This window comes from Bison bison, unplaced genomic scaffold (assembly GCF_000754665.1).
Source record: "Bison bison bison isolate TAMUID 2011002044 unplaced genomic scaffold, Bison_UMD1.0 scf7180017864531, whole genome shotgun sequence".
Classification (NCBI taxonomy): domain Eukaryota; kingdom Metazoa; phylum Chordata; class Mammalia; order Artiodactyla; family Bovidae; genus Bison; species Bison bison.
The window spans coordinates 10,739,287-10,764,942 of NW_011495081.1; the positions used below are offsets into that span (position 1 = coordinate 10,739,287).

The window sequence follows — 25,656 nt, forward strand, 5'->3', positions numbered from 1 at the left end:
AGGCAATGGCAACCCACTCCAGTACTCTTGCCTGGAAAATCCCATGGATGGAGGGGCCTGGTGGGCTGCAGTCCATGGGGTCGCTAGGAGTCGGACACGACTGAGCGACTTCACTTTCACTTTTCACTTTCATGCATTGGAGAAGGAAATGGCAACTCACTCCAGTGTTCTTGCCTGGAGAATCCCAGGGACGGGGGAGCCTGGTGGGCTGCCGTTTATGGGGTCGCACAGGGTTGGACATGCCTGAAGCAACTTAGCAGCAGCAGCAGCAGCAGAGGCTTATACTGTCATCTTTTTTGGTGATAATGGAGAATTCCATGCTTTTTAAAGTATTAGAAAAGGCTCATTGGGAGAAGCTTGTAACTTGAAGTGTTGTGTATTCTTTGATGCCAAAATGTATGTTTTTATCACCCGGATAAAAAACTATAAAGGAATTTAGATCCTCTTCTATTTCATAAGAAGTTTTGTATTTATTTCTTCCTCTCTTCCTTTGTTTTCTTGTTTGTATCAGTAAATGTCTAAAACAAATGATGTATATGCATGTGTGTGGGTGTGAGTGTGTGCATTTTGCCTCAAGATGTTTTGTATGTTATTGGGATAAAGAACGTAGTGGTAGTCAGACACACGAATACACCCAACCTGAGTGAGACTTCTGCTTATTGCTTAATCTCCTGATGACTTCATCTATGCATTAAAAATCATAATCAGGAGATCTCATTACTGTTTATGAGAACCACATAATGCTGCTCTCCAGTAGAGTCATTAGTTGACAAAAACCTCACTTACAGTTTCTTTTCCAGATTCGTTTATTTGTATTCTGTGATTGAACTAGATGACCTTTAGGTTTCTCTCAGCTCTGAGACTCTGTGCCAATTTCTGTCATTGAATTTCATTCTCCTTAATATGATCTAAACAACATGAAAATATTATAGGATGCAAAATAGTTTTTGTTCAGTCAAGGCAGAGGCTGTCAGTTCATACCGAGTCTCTTCTATCATGTAAGTAAATCTGTACCCTTACTGTGTAATTTGGTCTTTTGAGATTTGTTCATTTTCCAAAGTATAAAAAGAGACCTAGCCTGTGCAGCACCAAGGTTGACATTTTCCTTCTCAGACTTTGTGAATTCTTTGTAAAATATCCCATTTTACTTTTCATACATCAGGAGCTGCTTGAACAGAACTATGAGAATTTGAGACAATGGGCTTTGATAGTCCCTGCAAAACTCTTTAAAAATGTGTTATTTATTACTTTCAAGTATCAGCAGTAAGCCTCACAGTTAACAACAACAACAACAAACACGATTTTGCAGGCATATACCTTTCTGTACTGTTAGAAAGCAGATTATATGTTTTGAAAGCTTACTAGCTCAGGGTGACTTGTTTCTTAAGGCTTCTTGCTTTCATCTCTGACAGATGTGTTTTAAGTAAGTCACAGGAGGCAGGGATCTGAAGATAAGTATCCAAGAAATACTACATCAGTGGTGATAGTTCCACATACTTTATTTTATAATAATGTCTGTAAAGGGGTGGGACCCTTTACAGGGACCTTCCTAGGACAAATCACCCCCCAATCCCCACTCTTCCTCTGCTTGCCTCTTGTTTATAAAAAGGCTTTAGTCTCCTAAACCTTCCCTGAGCTCCAAAGAGCAGATTCAAACAGGTACTGTCTGGAAAAGTGAGGGAATGTACAAACAAAGGAAAAAACAGCCCAACATAATTTTTTTCTATTGTTAGCTTAAACCAGTGTCTTGATTTATGACCTCAAACTGTTGAGATAATGTCCTGTGGGTTTAACCAACTGGCTCCAAGTGGACCTGAAATTGATGACACAGGGAGAGTCAATTAAAAACCGAAACTCTTAAACCATCATGAAGGCTCTAAGTATATAACAAAATGTCCCAACCATTGCTTTTGCTTTCTCCTAGAAAGAAAGAAAGACCTTTGCCCCTGTTCCATAGAAATGGAATGAAGGATTGACAGTGGGGTCTTACACCCAGGGCATGAGCTGATCCATCTTGAACAGCACAGATTTTCAAGTTCATGGGCATTTTCCTTTCCTGCTGGCCCTGGCATGCCTCAGAGCTGCCTAGATAATGACAAGCTGACGAGGAGAGAATGAGAACTAATCTCGCTTGCCTAAGAATTTCAGAAACCAACCTCAAGGACACGGGAATGGAATGACCCCGAGTAGAAAATTAATGAACACCTAATGAAGATGACATTAACTGGACCAGTTTGGAGATGATTATCAGAGCTGACTGCTGTTGTGCATGTCGACCCCTGCTTGTACATCCCTGAAACTCCCCTTGAAAACCTTGGTCTCCTAGCCAGCAACTTGGAGATGATCTTGGAACATTAGCCACCATCTCCCGAGGTCACTGGCCTCCTGAATAAAGCAGCTTTTCCTTTTTTACCAATACTTGTCTCTCAAGTATTGGTCTTTCTGGCAGTGAGCAAACTTGGGTTCAGAACTAGCCTGGATGTGTTACATTTTCTTTCAGAGAGCAGGTGACACTACCTGGCTTGAGTGGTCGTTAGTTTTGTTATTTGAAAGGAAGAAAGCAGGACTCCAGGAAGATGGTGCGGTTCTTTTGCTAGCTCCCAGGGACTCAGTAAGCAGAGAATCCTGTTCCTAAGAAAGCTTGTGGTCTTTTGTGGAGTTTAGTAGTCCAAGCAGAGCGACACATCCTCCCAGCGGTTCCTTCTGGAGGCTGTGATTGTGAAAGTGTATGTTGTTACACGTTTACTTATCATCACAATATGTTCTGGGTCTTTTTTATGTGGAGCTTTAAGCTTTAAGACAAAAAAACCAAATCAAAGAATCCTGTTATCCAGGCAAGTATATCTCTGTCTCTTCCTTTTTGTCTTTTAGAAAAACACTTCATGGTAAAAACACAAACTAATGTGAGTGGTAACTGAAAAAGCAATGCTTCCTTCTAGAAAACCACTAGGATTTGCATAAACCACTTGATTGTCTGGTAAATGATTATCTGCTCTGTCAGTCTCTGAGGACTTTTAACATGAGGTTATTTGTATTTTCATAGATAAGGAAAGTGCTAAGTTTGAAGGTGGGTTAAACTCTTTAAATCATGACAGCTTGTAAAACTGGGTTTTGCAAAAGTCTTTAAAATGTCTGTACAGTTACTGTATTGTGATAACCACAGGAATAAAATTAAAGACATTGAAAGATGTTGAATTTGTGCTGTGCTCAGCCTGTTAATTGTCTGCCTTTAGTAAAACTGAGATGTGTTAAGGCTAAATACCCAAAATATACCAATTTGAGAATTGCAAAGCATGTTTAAAGGAATTCCTATTATAACTCTCAAAGCATCCAGCAATATAAAGTACAACCTGGCTGCTACTGTTTGATATTTGTCCGCAGAAGTAGATTACCTGAGATGGGTTGAGGAAGAGGTTGCTATTATACAGTGCTGGAATTTTGCTGGGGTCCACTTCTGGAAAAGCAGATTGATATTAACATTTTGGTAATTAAGTATTTGTCCTACTGATAGTTAAATAATAACCACCTTTGAATTTATCATTATTTATTAGCTAGCAATTGCAAGCATAATTAAACTATGGGTTGCTGAAGCCTGGCAGTATTATAGGCAAATTTGCATAAACTGTAACTGGTGCTGTTTCTTATACCTAATTTTCAGGTCCAAATTATTTCTTTCATTTTGGGTTGGTGTATAGCTAGACTTTTTATTTTCACTAGGACTGCTACAATATCATGTTTTATCTAGGGCTGTAATGCATCATGAATTCTCTTGGTTGATCTTTGGGTAATATTAGTACCTTCAAAGTCAAAGGGGTCACAGTAAACACAGGTCTTGATGTAAACAAAGGACAGGGTACCAAGGCTGATCCATTGTCGTCATCCTCATGGCTGACATTTCTTGAGGCCTCCTGTATATTCATCTAATCCTTACAGCAATCTTGAGAGGTACCTGTAGCTTCATACTTCGTATTTAAAACTCTTGGGGTCAGTTGTCTTTCAGAATTCAAAAGTTTTTTGGAGTTTAGAAAGGTAATCAGGGCAAATGCCACATATTATTAATACATAAAATCTCCAGTGGGGTCTGGAAAAGCACCTCAAAAGCAAGCCCATGAGTTTTTTTTCAGGGAAACATAAATAGTAATACTATTTATACAGAATAAATAAAAGCCACAAACACTTTCATGTTAATTCAGGTTGGGTTTTGCCACTAAGTGAGTTCGGGTATCACCTTGTGAATATATTTTTGGTTTGTTTTTCCTGAACTTTATGGTAAATATCAAATAATGATGTTAATAACAGACACCAGATGTTCACTTTTATTCAGGAAAAATAGAAGAACCACGGGATTTATATAGTATCGGAGAACCCCTCCCGTGAATCACACTGGCTATTTAGGCTGTCATTGTTCTTCTGCTTTTTGTAGATAGTCATTTTTCGCAAAGCTGTGTAAGAATCATATTTCACACAGAATGAACAGAATTTAACAAGGTGAAATATCACAACTAAAAACAAAGTTCAAACTCCTCAAGGACTGAGGTACTGTCTCAGCTGACAAGCATTTAGTTACGAAGTAGTCAATGCTCTGACAATGTGAGGGGGCCACTAGCTTGCGAACGGGATCTTTGCATGAAGTAGGAGTAAGGCATTTAGAATATGAGCGTTAATCAAATATCACTGTCTCCAGACTGTTCCTGGAATCTTGTCTTCATTTTTGGAGGACACATTTTAAAGGGATGCAGACAGTGTGAAATCTTTTCCAGGTAGATTGATCAGAAGGGTGAAAGGATTCAAAGCCATGTCACATAAGGTACAGATACAGTGACTGGGTAGGCTTAGCAGAGTTTTTGGCCAACTTCTAACAATATTTGACTGTAGTACCTGCTCAAATGAGTAACTTTAGTTTGAGATCAATGGACCGCCAACTCTGTGCCACGTCCTGAGCTATGAAAAGATATGGACCCTTTCTCTCACGGGCTCCAGGTCTCATAGAAGACACAGAAATGTATACCACTATTTACAATACAATGGGATAAGTGGAACACAGCATAGAAAAGCAGCACAGAAATTATGATGTGCTCTTGTGGTGATGGGAGATGGAAAGCTAAAGCCTTCAGAGACAAACTGAATTCTGAACTGAATTTTGAAAAAGAAATTTTTGTAAGTGGGTGAAATAAGAAGATTGAGAAAGGGCAGGACAGGCTTGCCCAAATATTTGAAAGGAAATCGTATATGAAAAGAATTGAAATGGTTCAGTCCCATCCAGGGGCCAGGACCAGTTTGGGGTAGGGAACACAAAGACACATTTAGGCTGTTTTAGAAGGAGGCTTGAATAGAGCTGTCCAAAGGCTTCTTTGGACAAAAAGGGTTTTCAATATCTGGATGTGTTAAAGCACAGACAGGTCAACTGTTTGGCAGCACAAGTACCAGAGTATGGAGGGTGTGTGTGTATGTCATGCAGTGAATAGAGAAACATAGTGAAGTACTTAGGGGCATGGGTTCTAGGGTCACACTTCTAGAACTGACATTTCTGCTTACTGGCTCTGTAATCAGAGCTAGAATTGTTATGAAGTTAAAGAACAGTATCTGGTACCTAATAGGTGCTCAATAAGTAACAAGTGTTAGCAACTGTTGCTGTTGTCTTTGGGTGGGTGGTTGGTTTATCTCACCTTGAAAGATTTTGAGTTTCTAGTTATGTAACTGTGTGATGATATTGCTGTGAATTAAGAAGATGGTAACCAGGAAACAAGCAAAAATAAAATTGGGATAGTTCAATTCTACAATTGAGATATGAATATAACTCTGGTCTCTTAAACCAGGGTATATCACTCTAATAACTATCTTAATTTGTCCTTTTGGAGTGTTGGAATTCTTCCATCTACCCGTCCAGAGTAGTTTCAAGAGGCTGGTACTGCACAACTCACCATAGCTCATGTTTTTCTTGGTCTCATAGATAAAGTGGCCTTATGAATAGGAATGCCTGCCAAGACACCAGAATTGGAGATGATGGATGAAGATCGGCTAATTGAAGAAGTCTTGGATAAGTTTGTTAATTGTCATGAGCAAACATATGAAGAATTTCTGAGAACGTTCACTCATCTTTCAAAAGGTAAGATGGAAAAGTAAACTTTCTATGACAGTAGTGAAGTGAGAGTTGCTCAGTGGTATCTGACTCTTGGCGACCCCATGGACTGTAGCCCCCCAGACCCCTCTGTCCCTGGGGGTTCTCCAGGCAAGGGTACTGGAGTGTATCCTCCCCATGTCCTCCTCCAGGGGATCTTCCTAACCCAGGGATCGAACCCTGGTCTCTTGCATTGCAGGTGGATTCTTTACCAACGGAGCCACCAGGGAAGCCCAGTAGAGATAACGAATTTTATTATGATTTTATGTCTTTGCTGTCTTTTCAGAAAGACTATTGAATGAGCATTCATTCATTCCATTATTTTGATCAGGTTATTCTCATCAAGGCATTTGCAACTGATGCATATAAATGCTAACTTTTTTATCCAGCCAAGAGTTGTATTGTGGAATCTGAGCCATTGAATTTGAGAACTAAAAGGACCCAAGAAATCATTTAGTATAATCCCTTTGTTTTAGTTTTGAAAAAATACAAGTGCAAAGAGTCCAGGCTTTTAAGAGCACACTGAAAACATTGAAGAAACCTAGCACCATGCAGGATATGGAGTCACACCATACACGTTTGGATTCTGGCATTGCTTCTTTCTGGCTTGAGGGGACGTCACTTGAGTAGAGGGGGGATATTCATAGTACCGTAAAGGTTGATGAAGGCTAATTGCGATAATCCATGTAAACCTCTTAGCATAGTGGCTAGCTTGTAAATGCTTAATGAAGGCTAGGTATTATTATTGTTTATTGTGGTGATATCATGCTGTGGTTTCTGTAGAATGGAAACCACCCTTTAGACCAGAAGTGATAACTGAAGCCCTAAAAGCCAAACGCGTGCTGTGTTTTGTAATGTGTTTGGTTACCTCATGCAGTATTGTTATTGTTTTATTGAGCCAACGTTTAAAAGTTGGAAATGTTACACAAAAATCTTGATGTTCTATTTTTTCTTTTTTCTGATTAAGTGAGAAGACGGTTGCCTCTTATTTCCCTGATGGCAGTATCAGCAGCTAGAGTTCAGGAGCCTTACACTTACCCTGTGACCTTACTAGTGTGATACACTCTCTGGCTCTCACACACCCTAAAACTGTGTGCATATCCTGCCTGCTTCCCTCACGCCACTGGCTTCTATAGGCATTGAGTTCTGTTTCGACTGCCATTGGCTTGCTCTCAACCTTGGTCCTTTTTGGGTCATGACTCCACATTTGGGAGACTGTTGACTTACATGTATCTTGGACTCAACTCCAGGGCCCTAATGGGGCCTGGGAATACAGACTTTTTAAAAGTTCCTATGGTGATTCTAATGTGTACCCAGGATTGAAAATAGGGAGTTCCATAATTTCTTAGGTTATAACAATCTCAGGATCCTCAGCTCCATGATTTGAAGCCATAATTCATGTGTCCTTAACAAATGTAAAAGAAGTGAAGTTATAATGAAGAAAAGGAAAAGAGATTCTAACCTGTTTCTTTTATTGTACAAGGTAGTGGGAATATCTATCTGTTTTGTTTACTCTTAAGGGAAATATGGCAACCTACTCCAGTGTTCTGGTCTGGAGAATCCCAGGGACGGCGGAGCCTGGTGGGGTGCCGTCTATGGGGACACACAGAGTCGGACACAACTGAAGCGACTTAGCAGCAGCAGCAGCAGCAAGGGAAATAGGGTTAGGGCTCCAAAATCACTGCAGATGGTGATTGTAGCCATGAAATTAAAAGACGCTTACTCCTTGGAAGGAAAGTTATGACCGACCTAGATAGCACATTAAGAAGCAGAGATATTACTTTGCCAACAAAGGTCCGTCTAGTCAAGGCTATGGTTTTTCCAGTGGTCATGTATGGATGTGAGAGTTGGACTGTGAAGAAAGCTTAGCGCCGAAGAATTGATGCTTTTGAACTGTGGTGTTGGAGAAGACTCTTGTGAGTCCCTTGGACTGCAAGGAGATCCAACCAGTCCATCCTAAAGGAGACCAGTCCTGGGTGTTTATTGGAAGGACTAATGTTGAGGCTGAAACTCCAATACTTTGGCCACCTCGTGCGAAGAGTTGACTCATTGGAAAAGACTCTGATGCTGGGAGGGATTGGGGGCAAGAGGAGAAGGGGACGACAGAGGATGAGATGGCTGGATGGCATCACCAACTCGATGGAGATGAGTTTGAGTGAACTCCGGGAGTTGGTGATGGACAAGGAGGCCTGGCCTGCTACAATCTATGGGGTCACAAAGAGTTGGACACGACTGAGCAATTGAACTGAACTGAACTGAAAGGGAAATAGAGAATTTAGGAAATACTTTGTTAAGTTGGGGCTGAGAATGATCTATTTTGGTATCATATGTGGATCAAATTAATCTTGATAATGGCCAAATCACCATTTGTCTTATGCACATGGATTTAGGAAGATGCTTGCCTTCTCAGAGTCTAATGATTTAGTTTCATGTTTTCCAGACCCACACATGCATGGTTGTGTGAATGGCTGGGGCAGGCTGTGGAAACAAGGATAAAACTGGCAGAATTCATGCATTTTGGTATGCCAGTGGCATTTTGATAACCCAGATTATTTTGGAACTTACTTGTAAGGCTGACTTTATTTTTGTACTCTGGAAGTGTAAGAACTTCTTGCAAGGACTTGGATATTTTAAGGAGGTTACACTGTTTTTGTTTTTCCGGGTAAGGAGTCTGTTCTGTTTGCAGATTTCTGTGTGCTCATTCCATGCCCAGAGAATCTGTTGCAGATGTGGTGACTTCATTTTGAGTTCAGTTTAGGCCCCAAATTGAGCTGAAATAAATGATGATGCAAGTTACATAAACTGCATCTCCAAGCACACTAGTTTTTTCCCTTTCAAAATATCCTTAGGCGCCAGTTCACATTATAAACTAATGACCTGAAAAAATTCCTCCTAGAGCACAAGAGCTGTGAGTGCAAAAATATGTCTTAAATCACTAAGTGTCCTTTCTTACCCTGAAACTTTTAAATACCTCTGAAAAACCACATAGGACTTAGGGTCGGGCCTAAGAGTTGAATGATAGCCAACAGAGTTGACCACAGTCAACGCAGTTAGCTCTGTTTGAAGGAAGATCTGAAAGCTTTTTCTTCAGTTGTGTCCTGCTTTCCAGCCCTTCATTTGTCTTGGTATTTGGTTGTTGTGCTAATATGAAGTGGAATCTTGTCTGTGTTAAAGTAGTTCTCACCATGTATAGTTACGTACGTTTCTTTAGTTTCTCAAGTATGCTTTCACTGATTGACTCTTCTATTTATTTTTGTAATAGTTACCTGCCAGAATGCATATGAGATTCATTTTCTTTCCGAGAGTGTTAAAAGGGTCAGTAATCCTATTAAAAATATTTCCCTGGAAAAAATTAAACTAGAGCCTTTTTGAAGAAATTCACGTTACTGCTTCAGGTGCTTGGGAAACAGTTGGAAACTGTTAATATTGTAGCATAATTCTCACTCCAGTACATTTATATTGACTATGTTTTGCAGTTTTTTTTTTTTAAGCAGCTCTGGTTTTTATAATCATGGTGCATATTTGATGATAAATACTGTGTTTTACCAAAATGTTTAAAGAGATATATTGCTTATTAATTTTAAACAGACATTTTAATTGAATTCTTCAGTTCAAGAAGGTTAAGACTGAGTTTAAGATTTGTATTAGAAAATTAGTGTGCAGATTTTGAGTTTGTTCATTATCAGTGAAGACATTATTATATTTTTGACATTATTGTAGATAAAAATAAGAGGCTGACTTTCAATCTTTGATATTTCAGCTTCTTTGTGAATATAATTAATTGATACCAGACTGTGTGTCTAAAGGGAAAAAAATGCTTCTTCCTCCTTGTTATGTTTCTATCATTGTTTAGGTTACAAAAACACAGATATAAATAATTACATTTGATTTTCTGTTAATGCATTCATTCATTTATTCATTCAACAGTCCTCTGAGTGTCTTCTTGTCTGAATTTCTTGTTTTATACGCTAAGGATTCGAAAACATTTAAGGTATAGTTTGTGTTCACCAACACTCATTGTCTCCCACACATACACACACACACTCACACCATTATTGTCTTTTTTTGTGTGTGCTTCAGAGTAAATGATTAATTTCCATTAAGATTGCCAGTTTTTACCAATTTCAGCTTAAAATGCTTTGGAAATTGAGATGAATCTACTGTAATTTTGTGATTAACTCTTAAATAAGACTTTGCTTTTCATTCTCTCATTTCATTCTTTAAATCCTGGGATCCAGATTCCCAAGTGATTTTATCAGTTTCTATATTATCACATGATAACAGCTTTCTACTCACTGCCATATTTATACACTTAAACCAGTTGAGATCAAAGATTTTGTTTCTGATTTTGATGTGTTCTTGTTTTCTTTATGCCATTCTCATTTCCCTTCCAACACTTCATGCTTTTAGCCTTTTATTGTTCTTTGAACATATATTTGGAAAAAAAAAAAACAACCCTGTCAACTCAACCTGCCTTTTTCCCTTCATACTTGTTAATATTTGAATGAAATCCCCCCTTAGGTAGAATACTATGTGTCTGAATGTTCTGGACAAATGGCCACACCTGTGACTTTATAATCAGGTTGTGGTCTAGTCTTTTGATTGTCTCAAAATTTTAGTCTCAAAATCTCTAAATATGTTTCAGTTTTTCTTAGGTTCTAATACTCTTAATAGCAGGAGAGGGTTTGACCTACCCTTATTGATAAGCAGCTAACATTTATTAAGTACTAGGAATTATGCTTGGCACTTTACCTGGATCATCTCAAACTTTGTAATAACCTAGTAAATTTCTTTTTTTCCATTGTAACTTTTAAAATTTTTATTATTCTCCATTTACAGATGAGAAAACCAAGGCTTAAGTTTAAGTAAATTGCTGTTGTGGACTAAATTTTGCCCCTTCAAAGTTTATCTGTTGCAGCCCTAACTGGCAAGGTGACTGCGTTTGGAGACAGGGCCTTTTAAGAAGTAATGAAGACTAAACGATGTCGTAAGGTGGGGCCCTAGTTCAGTATGACTGGTGTCCTCCTGGAGAGAGATGCGCCAGGGGTGCATGCACACAGAGGAAAGACCACGGGAGGCCACTGCAAGGAGGCAGCCTTTTGCAAGCTAAGGGGAGGGACCTCAGGAGAAAAGCAAACCAGCACACGCCTTGATCTTGGACTTCTGGATTCTAGAAGTGTGGGAAAATAAATTGTGTTGTTTCACGCCACCTAGTCTGTGGTGAATTGCTATGGCAGCCCTAACAGAATTACCTAAGGTCCTGTAACTGTTTAGTGATGGCATTGGAATATGGGCCTAGTCATCGTAGCGCTAAAGCCCATACCCTGAGCTGTTTCAGTTTTCTACCTTCCACATTGCAGCTGGGCAGTTCTCGAGACCTGGGGAGTCCCTGGCATGTGGGTAATGTGAATCATAGGAATGGATGTGCTTCCTCAAAATATAATTACTCTGTCTTCTCCAGAGTGTAAGCTCCATGAGGTCTAGTTGCTTGAGGGTTTTGTTCATTATTATTATTTTCGTGTCTAAAGCAGTGACTGGTAATGTAGAATAAATTGATGCTTAATAAATATTTGTTGAATAAATGAAATAAAAAGAAAATAAGAGAACGCAGGATGGCAGAAAGATGGACAGGAGGTCCTCAGACCAGACCCTAAAGGACATCCACATGTAATGGCTAGGCACAGAAAGAAGAGCCTGCAAAAGATGCCCTGATGTCATGATGCCCTGAGTTTGGAGTTGATATACTAGCTAATTGGGAGCCATAGTGGAATTTGAGCATGCGTGTGCACACACACACAAAGTGATTTTGAAAAACAGAGGCAAAGAAGGAGAGAAGCACCTAGAGTCAGGGAGACTAGCTTAGCCAGGAGGCTGAGCAGAAACACATATAAGGTGGTACAGACTCCATTAGGGCCATGGAGAAGGAAATAGAAAGAAAATAGGGCCAGTGAGACTCTGCAAGTGAGGAAGTGCAGCCCTTGGTAACGGGTGACTGACAGAGGATTAGGGAGAAGAAACAGCCAAAGATGGGTCACAAGTGTCCTGCCTGGAGATCCCAAGGCCCACCGAGGCCAACTTGTTCACAGTTCTCCTTTCAGGAGCCTTTTATTTTTTTTCCTTACTGAGTGTATGTTCTGTCAAAGAGCTTAGAATCTTGGGCTGGGATTTGGTTTACACTTCTGGACTGATAAACTTCGAGTTGTCATTTCAGCCAAAGGGATATGTATCACCATTCACCCTTGACAACTTCTAAAAAAGGTAATTAAAAATGAAACTGGTGACAGCACATAAAGCAACACGTTTCCAAAGCTGACATATCATTTTGGTCCCCAAAGCTATCTTGAATTTGATCGTTAGCAATGCATCTTTAAGACTTCCCCAGGGAGACGAAGCATCTTTTCTCCATCTGAAGAATGAATTTAAAACCTGCCATTGACAAATACCACAGAGAAAAATAGAGAAAGCAGCTGGCCCTCTTACCAATTTCAGAGCAGGAAAGGAATTTCAGTAAAGCATAAAAACAGCTTTCTCTCATAAAAGAAAGCACGACAACAAAACATAATCCTTGCTGCATAGCCTTTTGCAGTTGTTTTCTGTTGAGTATTAGAGACCAGCGGGCTTAGCACTGTTTTGACACCCTCACCACTGGCAGATTGCCCACCAGTGGGAGTTGGAAACGAACTGACCAGCTTTATACTTCCAGGTGGATCTTAAGCCACTTTTTCTGTGCTGTTATTATCAGTCATTTAATTCCCTACTGAATATTGAGTGGTGTTTATAGTTCACAGGCCATTTGTAGTGTCTTTCTGTTTCCTTTTTTACATAAGCCACATTTAAAAAAAAAAAAAAGGCAACTCGGGAAGCACTTTTACAAATGTGAATTTAACAGTAAAGTGCACTGTTGAAAATAGCACAGCAAGTAGTAATAAACTTGCTCTAAATTAGGATGTAGACCATGGGGATGTTAACTTCAGAGAAATTTGTAGAAGGCATCAAATGAGGATTTGCTAATAAAAGCAAGTAGGCAATTAAAAAAAATCCACCTAATTAATCTGGCATCCAAACGGAGAGAATAAGGATTGACTGATTGATTGATGTTTTTTGAGGTGGGGTTATTGGTCTGTCTAGTCAAGACTATGGTTTTTCCAGTGGTCACGTATGAACGTGAGAGTTGGACTATAAAGAAAGCTGAGCACCAAAGAATCGATGCTTTTGAACTGTGGTGTTGGAGAAAGCGGAAAAGGCAATGGCACCCCACTCCAGTACTCTTGCGTGGAAAATCCCATGGACGGAGGGGCCTGGTGGGCTGCAGCCCATGGGGTCGCTAGGAGTCAGACACAACTGAGCGACTTCACTTTCACTTTTCACTTTCATGCATTGGAGAAGGAAATGGCAACCCACTCCAGTGTTCTTGGCCTGGAGAATCTCTTGAGAGTCCCTTGGACTGCAAGGAGAGCCAGCCAGTCCATCCTAAAGGAGATCAGTCCTGGGTGTTCATTGGAAGGACTGATGATGAAGCTGAAACTCCAGTACTTAGGCCCCCTGATGCGAAAAGCTGACTCATTTGAAAAGACCCTGATGCTGGGAAAGATTGAGGGCAGGAGGAGAAGGGGATGACAGAGGATGAGATGGTTAGATGGCATCACCGACTCAACGGACTTGGGTTTGGGTGGACTCTGGGAGTTGGTGATGGACAGGGAGGCCTGGCGTGCTGCGGTTCATGGGGTCGCAAAGAGTCGGACACGACTGAGTGACTGAACTGTACTGATTGCTGAAAAGACTAAAAGGAAAAGAAAAAAACTCATGATTTTATATCGGTCATACATTTAGTGGCTGCCTGTATGTGACATATTTATCACAGCATTAATATCAGATAAACACCGTAGGAGAAAAGAAGTATTGGATGAAGTGAGCTACTTTATAGCAGAGTCCAGTGGAAGAAATACCATCAGCTGTTTAACCTGTCCTTTCACTTTGGGGGAACATCTGCAAATGGTAATTAAGCAATTTTCATTTGTTTCTCTATTTCTTTTGTCATCACTAAATCACTACACTTGGGGAAAAATTGGCAAATTATGAAACACAGAAAACTGCTGGTTCAGTTGCAGAAGGAAATCCACCCCCCACCAAACTATGATGGATTTTGAGCTGATCAAGCCATTTTGCCTTAGATATATTAGCATAAATCTTCAGCTGCAGTTGTTACAATTCATATTCATTCTGCACAGGAATATTTGGTCCATAGATAGTCGTTTGTTTTCTGTGTCTGCTGTCGTTTAGGTGTAATTGGATAAGGAAAGAAAATGTATTTAAGTATTTACAACAGTCTGAATTACAATCATTAAATTATTTTTGGCAGTGTTTTTGACATGTATTTTCTTACAGTAAATGTATTTTCTGGTGTGTTTTCTCAGTAAAACACACAAAAGATATTATGTGAAGTTTTAAATCTGGTTTATGTCCTAATAAATGAGTCATTTTCTTTCTCTTTTTATAACTTCTCAACACACACATACATATATATTATTTAGCATATTTTATATGTATGTGTAAATTAGAGAGGTGTACTTTCCTGGGCAAATCGAATTTTGAACTTTTCAAAACACAAGCAAAGAATTACTGGTAGCCAAAGAACTCTTTTTTTTTGGGGGGGGAGGGGTTGCACTGGGTCTTTGTTGCTGCACGTGGGTTTTCTCTAGTTGTGGAATTGGGGTGCGAGGGCTTCTCATTATGGGGGCTTCTCGTCACATATCATTGGCTCTAGATGTGTGGGCTCAGAAGTTGTGGCACATGGGCTTAGTCACTTTGCGGCATGTAGAATATTCCCAGATCAGGGGTTGAACCCATCTCCCCTGCATTGGCAGGCAGATTCTTAACCACTGGACCACCGGGGAAGTCCCCAAAGAAACTTTTAAGATGGTCACTATCATCCTTTAAGTAGTCAATTTAAACAATATAAAGTGCATGCACGTTTGTTTAGAATGCTGAGGAAGACTTGGCAACCGCCTCCAGTATTCTTGCCTGGGAAATCCCATGGACAGAGAAGCCTGGCAGGCTATGGTCCATAGGGTTGCAAAGAGTCGGACACGCTGAAGTGACTTAGCACACATGCACGCATTTCTCAAAAATCATTGTTGTCAATGTATTGTTATACTTGATGGAAAAAACTAAATTACTGGACTTGAAACTGAGGTGGTCGAGAGACTGTGTCCTTTCACTCCGTGAGTGGGTACATGTTCACATCTGGATGGTTTTAGCAATGTTCTTTCAGGCATGGAACAATAATATTTTCTTTGAAATGGTCCACTAAACCCAAAGGGATACAAACAGGAAACCGTGTTTTAACCAAACTCTTATCTTTCTTATATGAAAATCAAACCGCATCTGTCTAGTATGCCACTTTTTGTCTTTTTTCCCTTCCTATTCGGATGTGTCCCAGATGGGGTAGGCTGAAGTGACGCTAGTTAGCTCACTCTTTTTGCAGCCATTGCTCCCTTAGCACGTTGAGGAACCGCTGGACCATTTTTACATGCTTTCCGGACTTAGCTTCTTTTATTCTAGTTTCTGTGGTGTGCCAATCACTGGTTAGAAAAGAAGGGTTGTGAGCCAAGTACCATTTTTTCCCCCACCTTCTCCAAATCATGCTTTGTGTGACTTGTAGCCACTCATCTAATTTCTGAGTACTAATTCTAATTCCTAATTGTGGTGTCAATCCAGTTTTTCTTGCTAATGTTGAGGCCATTTCTGTATTGAGTGTGTTCCTGCTGTAATTCAGGCATTGAGTTGGAATCTGGGAATACAAGATAAATGAGACAGAAATATGTCATTCTTACTAATTTCTGTGTACTGGATGTCCCAAATGCTCTAGATGTATGAAAAAGCAATAGCAATCTGTATATTTGTAGACATTATAGTTATAGATTGATTGAGGAGCCAGTGCTCACTACTCTTTACATAGTGCTGATTAAACAGTATCCAGGATATTGCCTTTGGTTTTGGAGTCTCAATTTTAGGTTGAATAAACGCTTAATATGAGTTAAGAAAAGAGCAATAAGAATGTTTAGAAACAGTGGATTTTCAGACTTTTCTTTGGTTTTTTTGTTTCAAGTTTTTTTTTTTTTTTTACATTCAAGGATGTCTTGTAGTACTCTGAAAAAAAACGAGAGTGTGAAAGACATGTATAATTTATCTCTGTGTTTGCATTGCTGTCACACATCAATGTATGAGTCCTGTGTTATTACAGATTTGTACAGAAGAGGTTATTCTACCTCATGAAGTTTGAAAACTTGTAGGAAGCCTTTATTTATGAAGGAGACAGAAAAAAAATTACTCCAGCTTTCTCTAACCTGTGTGAGTGAAAGAGATTGTCTTAAGTAGATGCATCTTTGTGTAGGCAGGAGAAGGGCATGATCTCAGAGTAAAGGGGAGTTTCTTAGGTTGGCAGGATTTAGTTTTATGGGGAACTTAGTATACTGCCCTTGTATTTCTTATTTTGTCATAGGTAGGATGATTGTAATGGAAAGGATGCTATTCTAGTATAGGATTCAGAAGACTGGGTCCTGACATTCATGAATTCTCTGAGATTGTAGACCTGCCGCTTACTCTCTCAGAGTCTGTATATCAGGGGTAATCCTGTCTGCTTGGTGTCTCTTATGGTTGTGGAGATAATCAGATGAAATATACATGAAGATTCTCGGTCAATTTTAAAGATTTACTCTCAAGTATTATGATTATGCGGGCTATTTATAATTTAAAAGAGGAACATCAAGGTTAAATATAAAGAAATCTTGACTTTACAGTATAAAAAGTGTAAAATACTACCTATAGTATTTTATATTTTTGTAAGATGTTATATATTTTGGTATAGTTTTCCGCACTTCTTCACTGAAGTAGCTAAAACCAGCTATGTGTAGTGCGTATTGTGTAGTGTCTAAGTGTGTATTATGTAGTGTGATACTGTACAATGCAGGCAATAATCCTACACTGGCCTCTGGTGGAGGGACTAAATAATATGTCTACGTGGATCCTTCAGGCAAAGGCATTTATGTGCTTTGACAAAGATGAGGCATAAGAAACCTCTAATTATAAATTTTTTAGATACTGCTCCATGGAATCTTTACTTAGGACTCTCACCCAAGGTATATGTAAAGATCACCTAGGAGAGGCTTATTAAAATGCGGGTTCCTGGGGACCAATCTCCCAACTCTGATTTCCAGTTCTTATGTGCAGGCCAGGCACTTTGACTTTCAGACCAGCTTTGATAAACACCCTAAATGAGATTAAGGAAGGGTGTGGGAAGATGGATGAATTCCTCAGAATTCTGGGCTTTTGTATATATAGAATTTCTCTAGGAATAGTTGAATAGCTTTCATGAAATTGTCCACACTTTACCCAAAGGGTAAGGACAATTATTGTACTTTAAATATAACTTTTAATTTAATGCCACCATTTTACATTATTTAAAAGATACTTTGACAGTGAAAAAGCATGGCAGGTTGCAGGAATGATAAAAAAAATTTTTTTAAATTGTTTTAAACTGAAATATAGTTGATTTATAATGCATTGATTTCTGCTGTGTAGCAGAGTGACCCAGTTATACACATGTACATGTTCTTTTCCATTATGGTTTCTCTCAGGATGTTGGAATAAAGTTCCCTGTGCTGTACAGTAAGACCTTGTGGTTTATCCATTCTATATACAATCCTTTGCATCTACTGACTCCAAGCTCCCAGTCCGTCCCTCACCTGCCGCACCCTCCTCGGTGACCGTAAGCCTGCTCTCTGGGTTTGCGAGTCCGTTTCCGTTCTATAGGTGGGTTCATTTGTGCCACACTTCAGATTCTACGTACAAATTATATCATATGGTGTTTGTCTTTCTCTTTCTGACTTGCTTCGCTTTGTGTGATAATGTCTGGTTGCAAAAATATATGGAGCAATTCACGAATTTGTATCACATCTTTGCTCTGGGGCCATGCTGATCTTCTCTTATTTAATAGCTGATCTTCTATTATTTCAGTTTTAGTGTATGTGCTACCAAAGTTCCCCAGTCACAGAGAAGTCTCCTGCCTGCTTCTGTTGCTACCAGAAGAGTGTTTGAGCATTTTATCATTAGCAAGCGCACAGGCAGGAGACTCGGGAGGCCACCCGGGCTATGGGGGCATCTTGTCACGTGTATTTCTAGGAAATGCCCCACCGATAATTTTGTACTTTTGGTAACTTTTCTGGTCTGTGTTTCATACATGAAGCTTCTTGGTAAGCTTTAAAAATTTAGTCAAGCATAACATTTTATGATTGGGGTAACTGATTTATAAGAGGACCCATCCATAAAGAACAGACCTGTGGATGCAGTGTGGGAAGGAGAGGGTGGGATGAGTTGAGAGAGCAGCACTGAAACATAGACACTATGCTATACTAAGGCGCTTCAGTCGTGTCCGACCCTGTGCGACCCCATAGACGGCAGCCCACCAGGCTCCCCCGTCCCTGGGATTTTCCAGGCAAGAACACTGGAGTGGGTTGCCATTTCCTTCTCCAGTGCGTGAAAGTGAAAAGTGAAAGTGAAGTCACTCAGTCGTGCCGGACTCTTACAACCCCATGGACTACAGCCTGCCAGGCTCCTCCATCCATGGGATTTTCCAGGAAAGAGTACTGGAGTGGGGTGCCATTGCCTTCTCCGAACGTAGACAGTACATATGTTAAATAGACAGTCAGTGGCAATTGCTGCATGGTGCAGGGAGCTCAAATCTATCGCTCTGTGGCAACCTAGAGGGGTGCGATGGGTGGGAGGTTTAAGACAGAGGGGACATATGTATACTTATGGCTGATTCATGTTGATGTATGGCAGAAGCCAACACAATATTGTAAAGTAATTATTCTCCAATTAAGAATAAATAAATTAAAAAAATTAAAGAGGGACCACAAAGTTAAATGCCAAAGGAGACTTTTGTCCAAAATATTAAAACATGTAAATGTAAAATACCATATATGTATGTTTTTCTCCAGTATTTTTAGGAAAGTCTTCTTAAGAAGGAAGGAGATGCATGTAGGTATTCTCCCTGAATTGAGGGTTTGAAAACAAAATGCTTTTCACCTCTATAAATGAATGTTTATTTATTTATTTTTTTTGTTCATGGTAGGAAATTAGAAAATACAGAGAGGCATCAAACATACGCACACACACAACAAAACAAAAAACATACTCTTTCTCTGGCAGGAAAATCTTTAGCTACTCTGTGGTCATTCAGAATGAAAGTTGTATTTCTCCTTATCCCTTGCAATTGGGTATAGCCATTTGACTAAGTATGTGCCTGTAAGAAGTGAGGGGAACTGATGTGTGTAACTTTGAAGTCACATCCTCAGGAAACATGCCCTGGACTCTTTTTGTTTCATTTCCCCTGGCTCGAACTAGGCAATCATTGGAGCAATTCCATAGACCCAGAGGTGGAAGCCCTATGCTGAGGATGGCAGGGCACCCCACCAGCCTGGATCCCTGCGTCGTCTCATGGAGCAGGGCCTGCCCACCTGCCCCATGAGGAATAAAATGAGAGAGAAATAAAATTCTTGTTTCAGCTGCTCTGTTTTGGTGCTTCCTCCATTTAGTAGCTTAAACCAAACCTTGGCGAGTAACAAGAGGGAGGCAGACATCCATGCTTTCTTCTTCTCTTTTCTTCATCCTCTTGCTTGGAGCAAGGGTGCTTCCTCCTGGGTCATGTGGAGAAGGGTGGTTCCTTAAAAACAGCAGAGCAGAAAGATAGAAGGAGCCTGGGTTCTAGGATGACTTTGTGGAGCAGAACAACCATATTAGCCCTGAATTATCTCTACCTGTACTATTACATGAACGAGAAATAAACTTCTGTCTAGTTTAACCAATTGTTACTTCGGGTATCTGTTTCACATAGGCAAACCTATATCCAATTAATAAAACCATAATCCTGTGTCTTAAGAGATAAATCATGGACATATTATATGTCCTTCTTGAATTTTTCTTTTGGTTAATTTGTATATACGAAAGGCAATGCGAAAGAATGCTCAAACTACCACACAATTGCACTCATCTCACACGCTAGTAAAGTGATGCTCAAAATTCTCCAAGCCAGGCTTCAGCAGTACGTGAACTGTGAACGTCCAGATGTTCAAGCTGGTTTTAGAAAAGGCAGAAGAACCAGAGATCAAATTGCCAACATCCGCTGGATCATCGAAAAAGCAAGAGTTTCAGAAAAACATCTATTTCTGCTTTATTGACTATGCCAAAGCCTTTGACTGTGTGGATCACAACAAACTGTGGACAATTCTTCAAGAGATGGGAATACCAGACCACCTGACTTGCCTCTTGAGAAATCTGTATGCAGGTCAGGAAGCAATAGTTAGAACTGGAAATGGAACAAAAGACCGGTTCCAAATTGGGAAAGGAATACGTCAAGGCTGTATATTGTCACTCTGCTTATTTAACTTATATGTAGAGTACATCATGAGAAATGCTGGGCTGGAGGAAGCACAAGCTGGAATCAAGATTGGCGGGAGAAATATCAATAACCTCAGATATGCAGATGACACCACCCTTATGGCAGAAAGTGAAGAAGAACTAAAGACCCTTTTGATGAAAGTGAAAGAGGAGAGTGAAAAAGTTGGCTTAAAGCTCAACATTCAGAAAACGAAGATCATGGCATCCGGTCCCATCATTTCATGGGAAATAGATGGGGAAACAGTGGAAACAGTGTCAGACTTTATTTTTTGGGGCTCCAGAATCACTGCAGATGGTGACTGCAGCCATGAAATTAAAAGATGCTTACTCCTTGGAAGGAAAGTTATGACCAACCTAGACAGCATATGAAAAAGCAGAGACATTGCTTTGCCAACACAGGTTCATCTAGTCAAGGCTCTGGTTTTTCCAGTAGTCATGTATGGATGTGAGAGTTGGACTAAAAGAAAGCTGAGCACCAGAGAATTGATGCTTTTGAACTGTGGTGTTGAAGAAGGCTCTTGAGAGTCCCTTGGACTGCAAAGAGTTCCAACCAGTCCATCCTAAAGGAGATCAGTCCTGGGTGTTCATTGGAGGGACTGATGTTGAAGCTGAAACTCCAGTACTTTGGCCATCTGATGGGAAGAGCTGACTCATTTGAAAAGACCCTGATGCTGGGAAAGATTGAGGGCAGGAGGAGAAGGGGATGACAGAGGAAGAGATGATTGGATGGCATCACCGACTCAATGGACATGAGTTTGGGTAAACTCCAGGAGTTGGTGATGGACAGGGAGGCCTGGTGTGCTGCGGTCCATGGCGTTGCAGAGAGTCGGACACGACTAGGCAACTGAACTGAACTGAACACAATTATTGGATTTCCCAGGTGGTGCAGTGGTAGAGAATCTGTATGCCAATGCAGGAGCTGCAGGAGATGTGGTTGGATCCCTGGGTTGGGAAGATGCCCTGGAGGAGGGCATGACAACCTCTCCAGTATTCTTGCCTGAAGAATCCTGTGGACAGAGGAGCCCGGTGGGCTACAGTCCATAGGGTCGCAAAGAGTCGGACATGACTAAAGCGACTGAGCACACACAGGAAGGTCAAATCTGAATGAAGATTGGAAGGAAGTGAGGAAGTTAAACCTGCAGAGACTTGAGGGAAGAGCGCTCGAGGCCAGTGGAACAGTGCAGAGGCCTAGTGATAGCAGTACCCAGCCTTGCTGAGGAACGGTGCGGAGACCAGAAGGGCCAGAGTGGTATGATGAGGGGAGAGAGGAGGAGAAGCTGACATCACAGGCTGTGGAGGTGGGGGTGGACGAGGCATGGTAGCTTTGTAGGTCCTTGAATGACTTTGGTCATATGTATTATTATTATTTTTTTAGTAGCTATATTTTTGCACCCTTCTTATTTACGGTCTTTGAATAAATTTTTGCACATGGAAATGCTGGTTCAAAGATATGCAAAAATGTAAGGCCTTGATTAAGTAAAAAAAATTTCAAGGGAATAGATCAGACATTTTTGGCTTTGTAGTGAAATCTTTGCCCACATAATTATTTTTTTGGATAAATTCTTAGACATAGAAATGCTGCTGAATTATGCAAAGTGTTATGCCTTTGAGTGAGTAAAAGTTTTAAGGAGATAAATTCTGTTTCTCTTAGGCAGAGGTCATGTCCTTTAACTTTCTCAATTCCTAGTGTTCCAGCCTAGCATGGTATAGAACACACAGAGATCTCGCTGGGTGAAGGGTAGTGCGTCAGTCCACCTTCCAGTCTTAATCGTTACATGTCCTTAGGAATGGGGAAAGGATATTTCCCTTTTAGGAACTGTGAGTAAGTTTCTGACAGAAAGGTCCTTATTCTCCTTAGGCTTACAGTTTAGTAGGAAGGGATAACCATGGAAAATTAAAGAAAGGCAATTGCAGATGATTTCAGTATATTTGGAGAAGAGAACAGGATCATGTTTCTAAGTCTGTGACTATATGAGATGGTAAAATGATCAGAGAGTTATGTAGCTTCAATTGATACACACATTTCTTCCCTCGTTGGGGTGTGAAGGGAAGCTGGAACTCTGTGGTTGGCTTTTGTTTTGATTTCAACATGTCTTGGCACCACAAAGGAATTGGATTAGTGATGGTGGTCTTTGGATCAAACTCAGTATTTGAATCAAGGGGGGCCAACAATCCAACTGTCCATTAACTGGTGAATGGAAAAAAAAATGTCTATGAAGATAATGGAATAGTTCTTGACTATAAAAAGAAATTAAATACTAATATATACTACAATGTGAAAGACCCTCAAAGATGTCATATTAAGTGAGGAAGCCAACTACAAAAGAGAATAGGTATCATTTATATGCAGTATCTAGGAAAGGCAACTCTGTACCTTTAAAAAGTAGATTAATGGTTGCCTGTGTTTGGCAGTAGGAATGGAGAGTGACTACAGATGAGTATCTGAGACTTTTGGGGATGATGGACATGATCTAAACTGTAATTGTGGCGATGATTGGACAACTCCATATATTTATTAAAAATTATTGAATTGTACACCTAAGTGACTGCTTGCTCCTTGGAAGGAAAGCATGACAAACCTAGACAGCATATTAAAAAGAACAGACATCTCTTTGCAGCAAAGGTCCGTATAGTCGGAGCTATGGTTTTTTCAGTAGTCATGTATGGCTGTGAGAGCTGGACCATAAAGAAGGCTAAGTAATGAAGAATTGATGCTTTCAAACTGTGGTGCTGGAGAAGACTCTTGCAAGTCCCTTGGACTGCAAGGAGATCAAACCAGTCAATCCTAAAGGAAATCAACCCTGAATTTTCATTGGAAGGACTGCTGCAGAAGCTGAAGCTCCATTACTTTGGCCACCTGATGCAAAGAGCTGACCAATTGGAAAAGACCCTGATGCTGGAAAAATTGAAGGCAAAAGGAGAAAGAGGTTGGCAGAGGATGAAATGATTAGGTAGCATCACTGACTCAATGAACATGAGTTTGTGCAAACTCCAGGAGATAGTGGAGGATAGGGAAGCCTGGTGTGCTGCAGTCCATGGGATCACAAAGAGTCAGGCACGACTTAGTGACTGAATAACAACAAGGCTATGGTTTTTCTAGTGGTCATGTATGGATGTGAGAGTTGGACTGTGAAGAAAGCTGAGCGCCGAAGAATTGATGCTTTTGAACTGTGGTGTTGGAAAAGACTCTTGAGAGTCCCTTGGACTGCAAGGAGATCCAACCAGTCCATCCTAAAGGAGATAAGCCCTGGGTATTCTTTGGAAGGAATGATGCTAAAGCTGAAACTCCAGTACTTTGGCCACCTCATGTGAAGAGTTGACTCATTGGAAAACACTCTGATGCTGGGAGGGATTGGGGGCAGGAGGAGAGGGGGATGACAGAGGATGAGATGGCTGGATGGCATCACTGACTCAATGGACATGAGTCTGGGTGAACCCTGGGAGTTGATGATGGACAGGGAGGCCTGGCGTGCTGCGATTTATGGGGTCACAAAGAGTCAGACACGAATGAGAGACTGAACTGAACTGAACAACAACAACACACTTAAGTGAATTCTACAGATATACCTCAGTGAAGCTATGGAGAGGTAGAGTTACTGTTCACGGACACCTAGATGCTTACCTGAGTTATAGACACCTAGATGCTTACCTGAGTTATAGACACCTAGATGCTTACCTGAGTTCTTCACCGGATGAGCATATAGCCTTGTGACTCTGGATCTGGCTGAAGAACTCTGAGGGTCCTGATTGTCATAATTATTTCCTACCAAGAAAATAAACCATATGTGCATAGACTTGACCTGGAGGAGGGCATGGCCACCCACTCCAGTACTCCTGCCTAGAGAATCCCATAGACAGAGGAGCCTGGCAGGCTGCAGTCTATAGGTTCGCACAGAGTCAGACATGACTGAAGCGACTCAGCAGCAGCAGCAGCATAGACTTGAAAATTTTAGGTAGATAAAGACTGTGATACAAAAAAGAAACAAACTTCCCAGATGCCACAGTATCCTACCTTGTGTAGACGGTGCCATTAACGGGTTAGCCTGTTAGGGGTTCTGGGAGCTCAGGGAAGCTGTGCTCACATATGCTGCATCTCTACCCACGCTGGGCCAGCTCCCTTCTGCAGCCTCGAATGAAGCTGTTGGCAAGGTGAACTCATCGTATGGGATGATGCATGCAGCCTCTTTGTACCACAGTGTGATCCATTTGACAGATTGCAAGCGTTCTGTAATACCTACTACCACCACCACCACCACCACATAGATTGTTTTTTTGTTTTTGTTTTTTATTTATCTAGGGCATGCCAAATGAAATTAAGAGAATAGTACAGATTGCCGTGGAAAGATCAGGTGAACCTTCTGAGATATCTCGAGGGAGAAACATAACCACTTGGAGACAGTGTCTTCATTTCCGTTCTAGAAACACAAGAAGAGCTCACTTTGTGAACTCTTTTCTCCTTTCTAAACTCCTGTTACCGAGGCTCCCTTTACTTCTCTCTTGGATTGTTGGAGTAACGTCGTACTTTTTACCTCCAGTTTCTAAAGCACTCTGCTGCATTCCATCCAGTTCGTTTCCTTAGGGCTTGGTCTAGTGATGACTCCCTAGGGCCTTGGCACAGTGCAGAGTTTTTGTCAGGCCCCATAAGTAGCAGGCCTTCCATGCATCGCGCAGTGCGTTCTCCTGCCTTCCTGGAGGTGTGGTGGTTCTTCCTCGTGCGGTTCTTCTTCTGTGGGATAGCTCTGCACAGGGCTCACCTGCTGAAATCGTGGCCAGTTTTCAGAGTCTAGCTCAGACTCTGCCTTCCTGTATGAAATCTTTTGTGATTCTCCTAAACCAACCGTGACTTCACCGTTCTCTAACTCCTCATCCCCTTACAATCTCTCCTTTTTTTGTTGTTGTTTAGTTGCTAAGTCGTGTCCGACTCTTCTTGTGACCCCATGACTGTAGCCCTCCAGGCTCCTCTGTCCATGGGATTTCCCAGGCAAGAATACTGGAGCAGGTTGCCATTTCTTCCTCCAGGGGATCTTCCCCACTCAGGCATCCATCCTGCGTCTCCTGCATCGGCAGGGGGGGTCTTTTCC

General features: G+C 40.8%; 1 protein-coding gene across 5 annotated transcripts in view; it reads left to right on the plus strand.

The window, feature by feature from the left end:
* LOC104982479 (chromosome unknown open reading frame, human C11orf74) overlaps positions 1-25,656 on the plus strand; it is a 66,200-nt gene that overhangs the window by 12,034 nt on the left and 28,510 nt on the right. For 3 of the 5 annotated variants that reach the window (XM_010831872.1, XM_010831871.1, XM_010831875.1), the window contains one exon: positions 5,951-6,106. In XM_010831872.1, coding sequence (XP_010830174.1) covers positions 5,974-6,106 — 133 coding nt within the window. In that variant the 5' untranslated portion in view covers positions 5,951-5,973. Of the gene's footprint in view, positions 1-5,926; positions 6,107-25,656 lie in introns of all 5 variants that reach the window. The other 2 variants (XM_010831873.1, XM_010831874.1) reach the window with 1 other exon arrangement.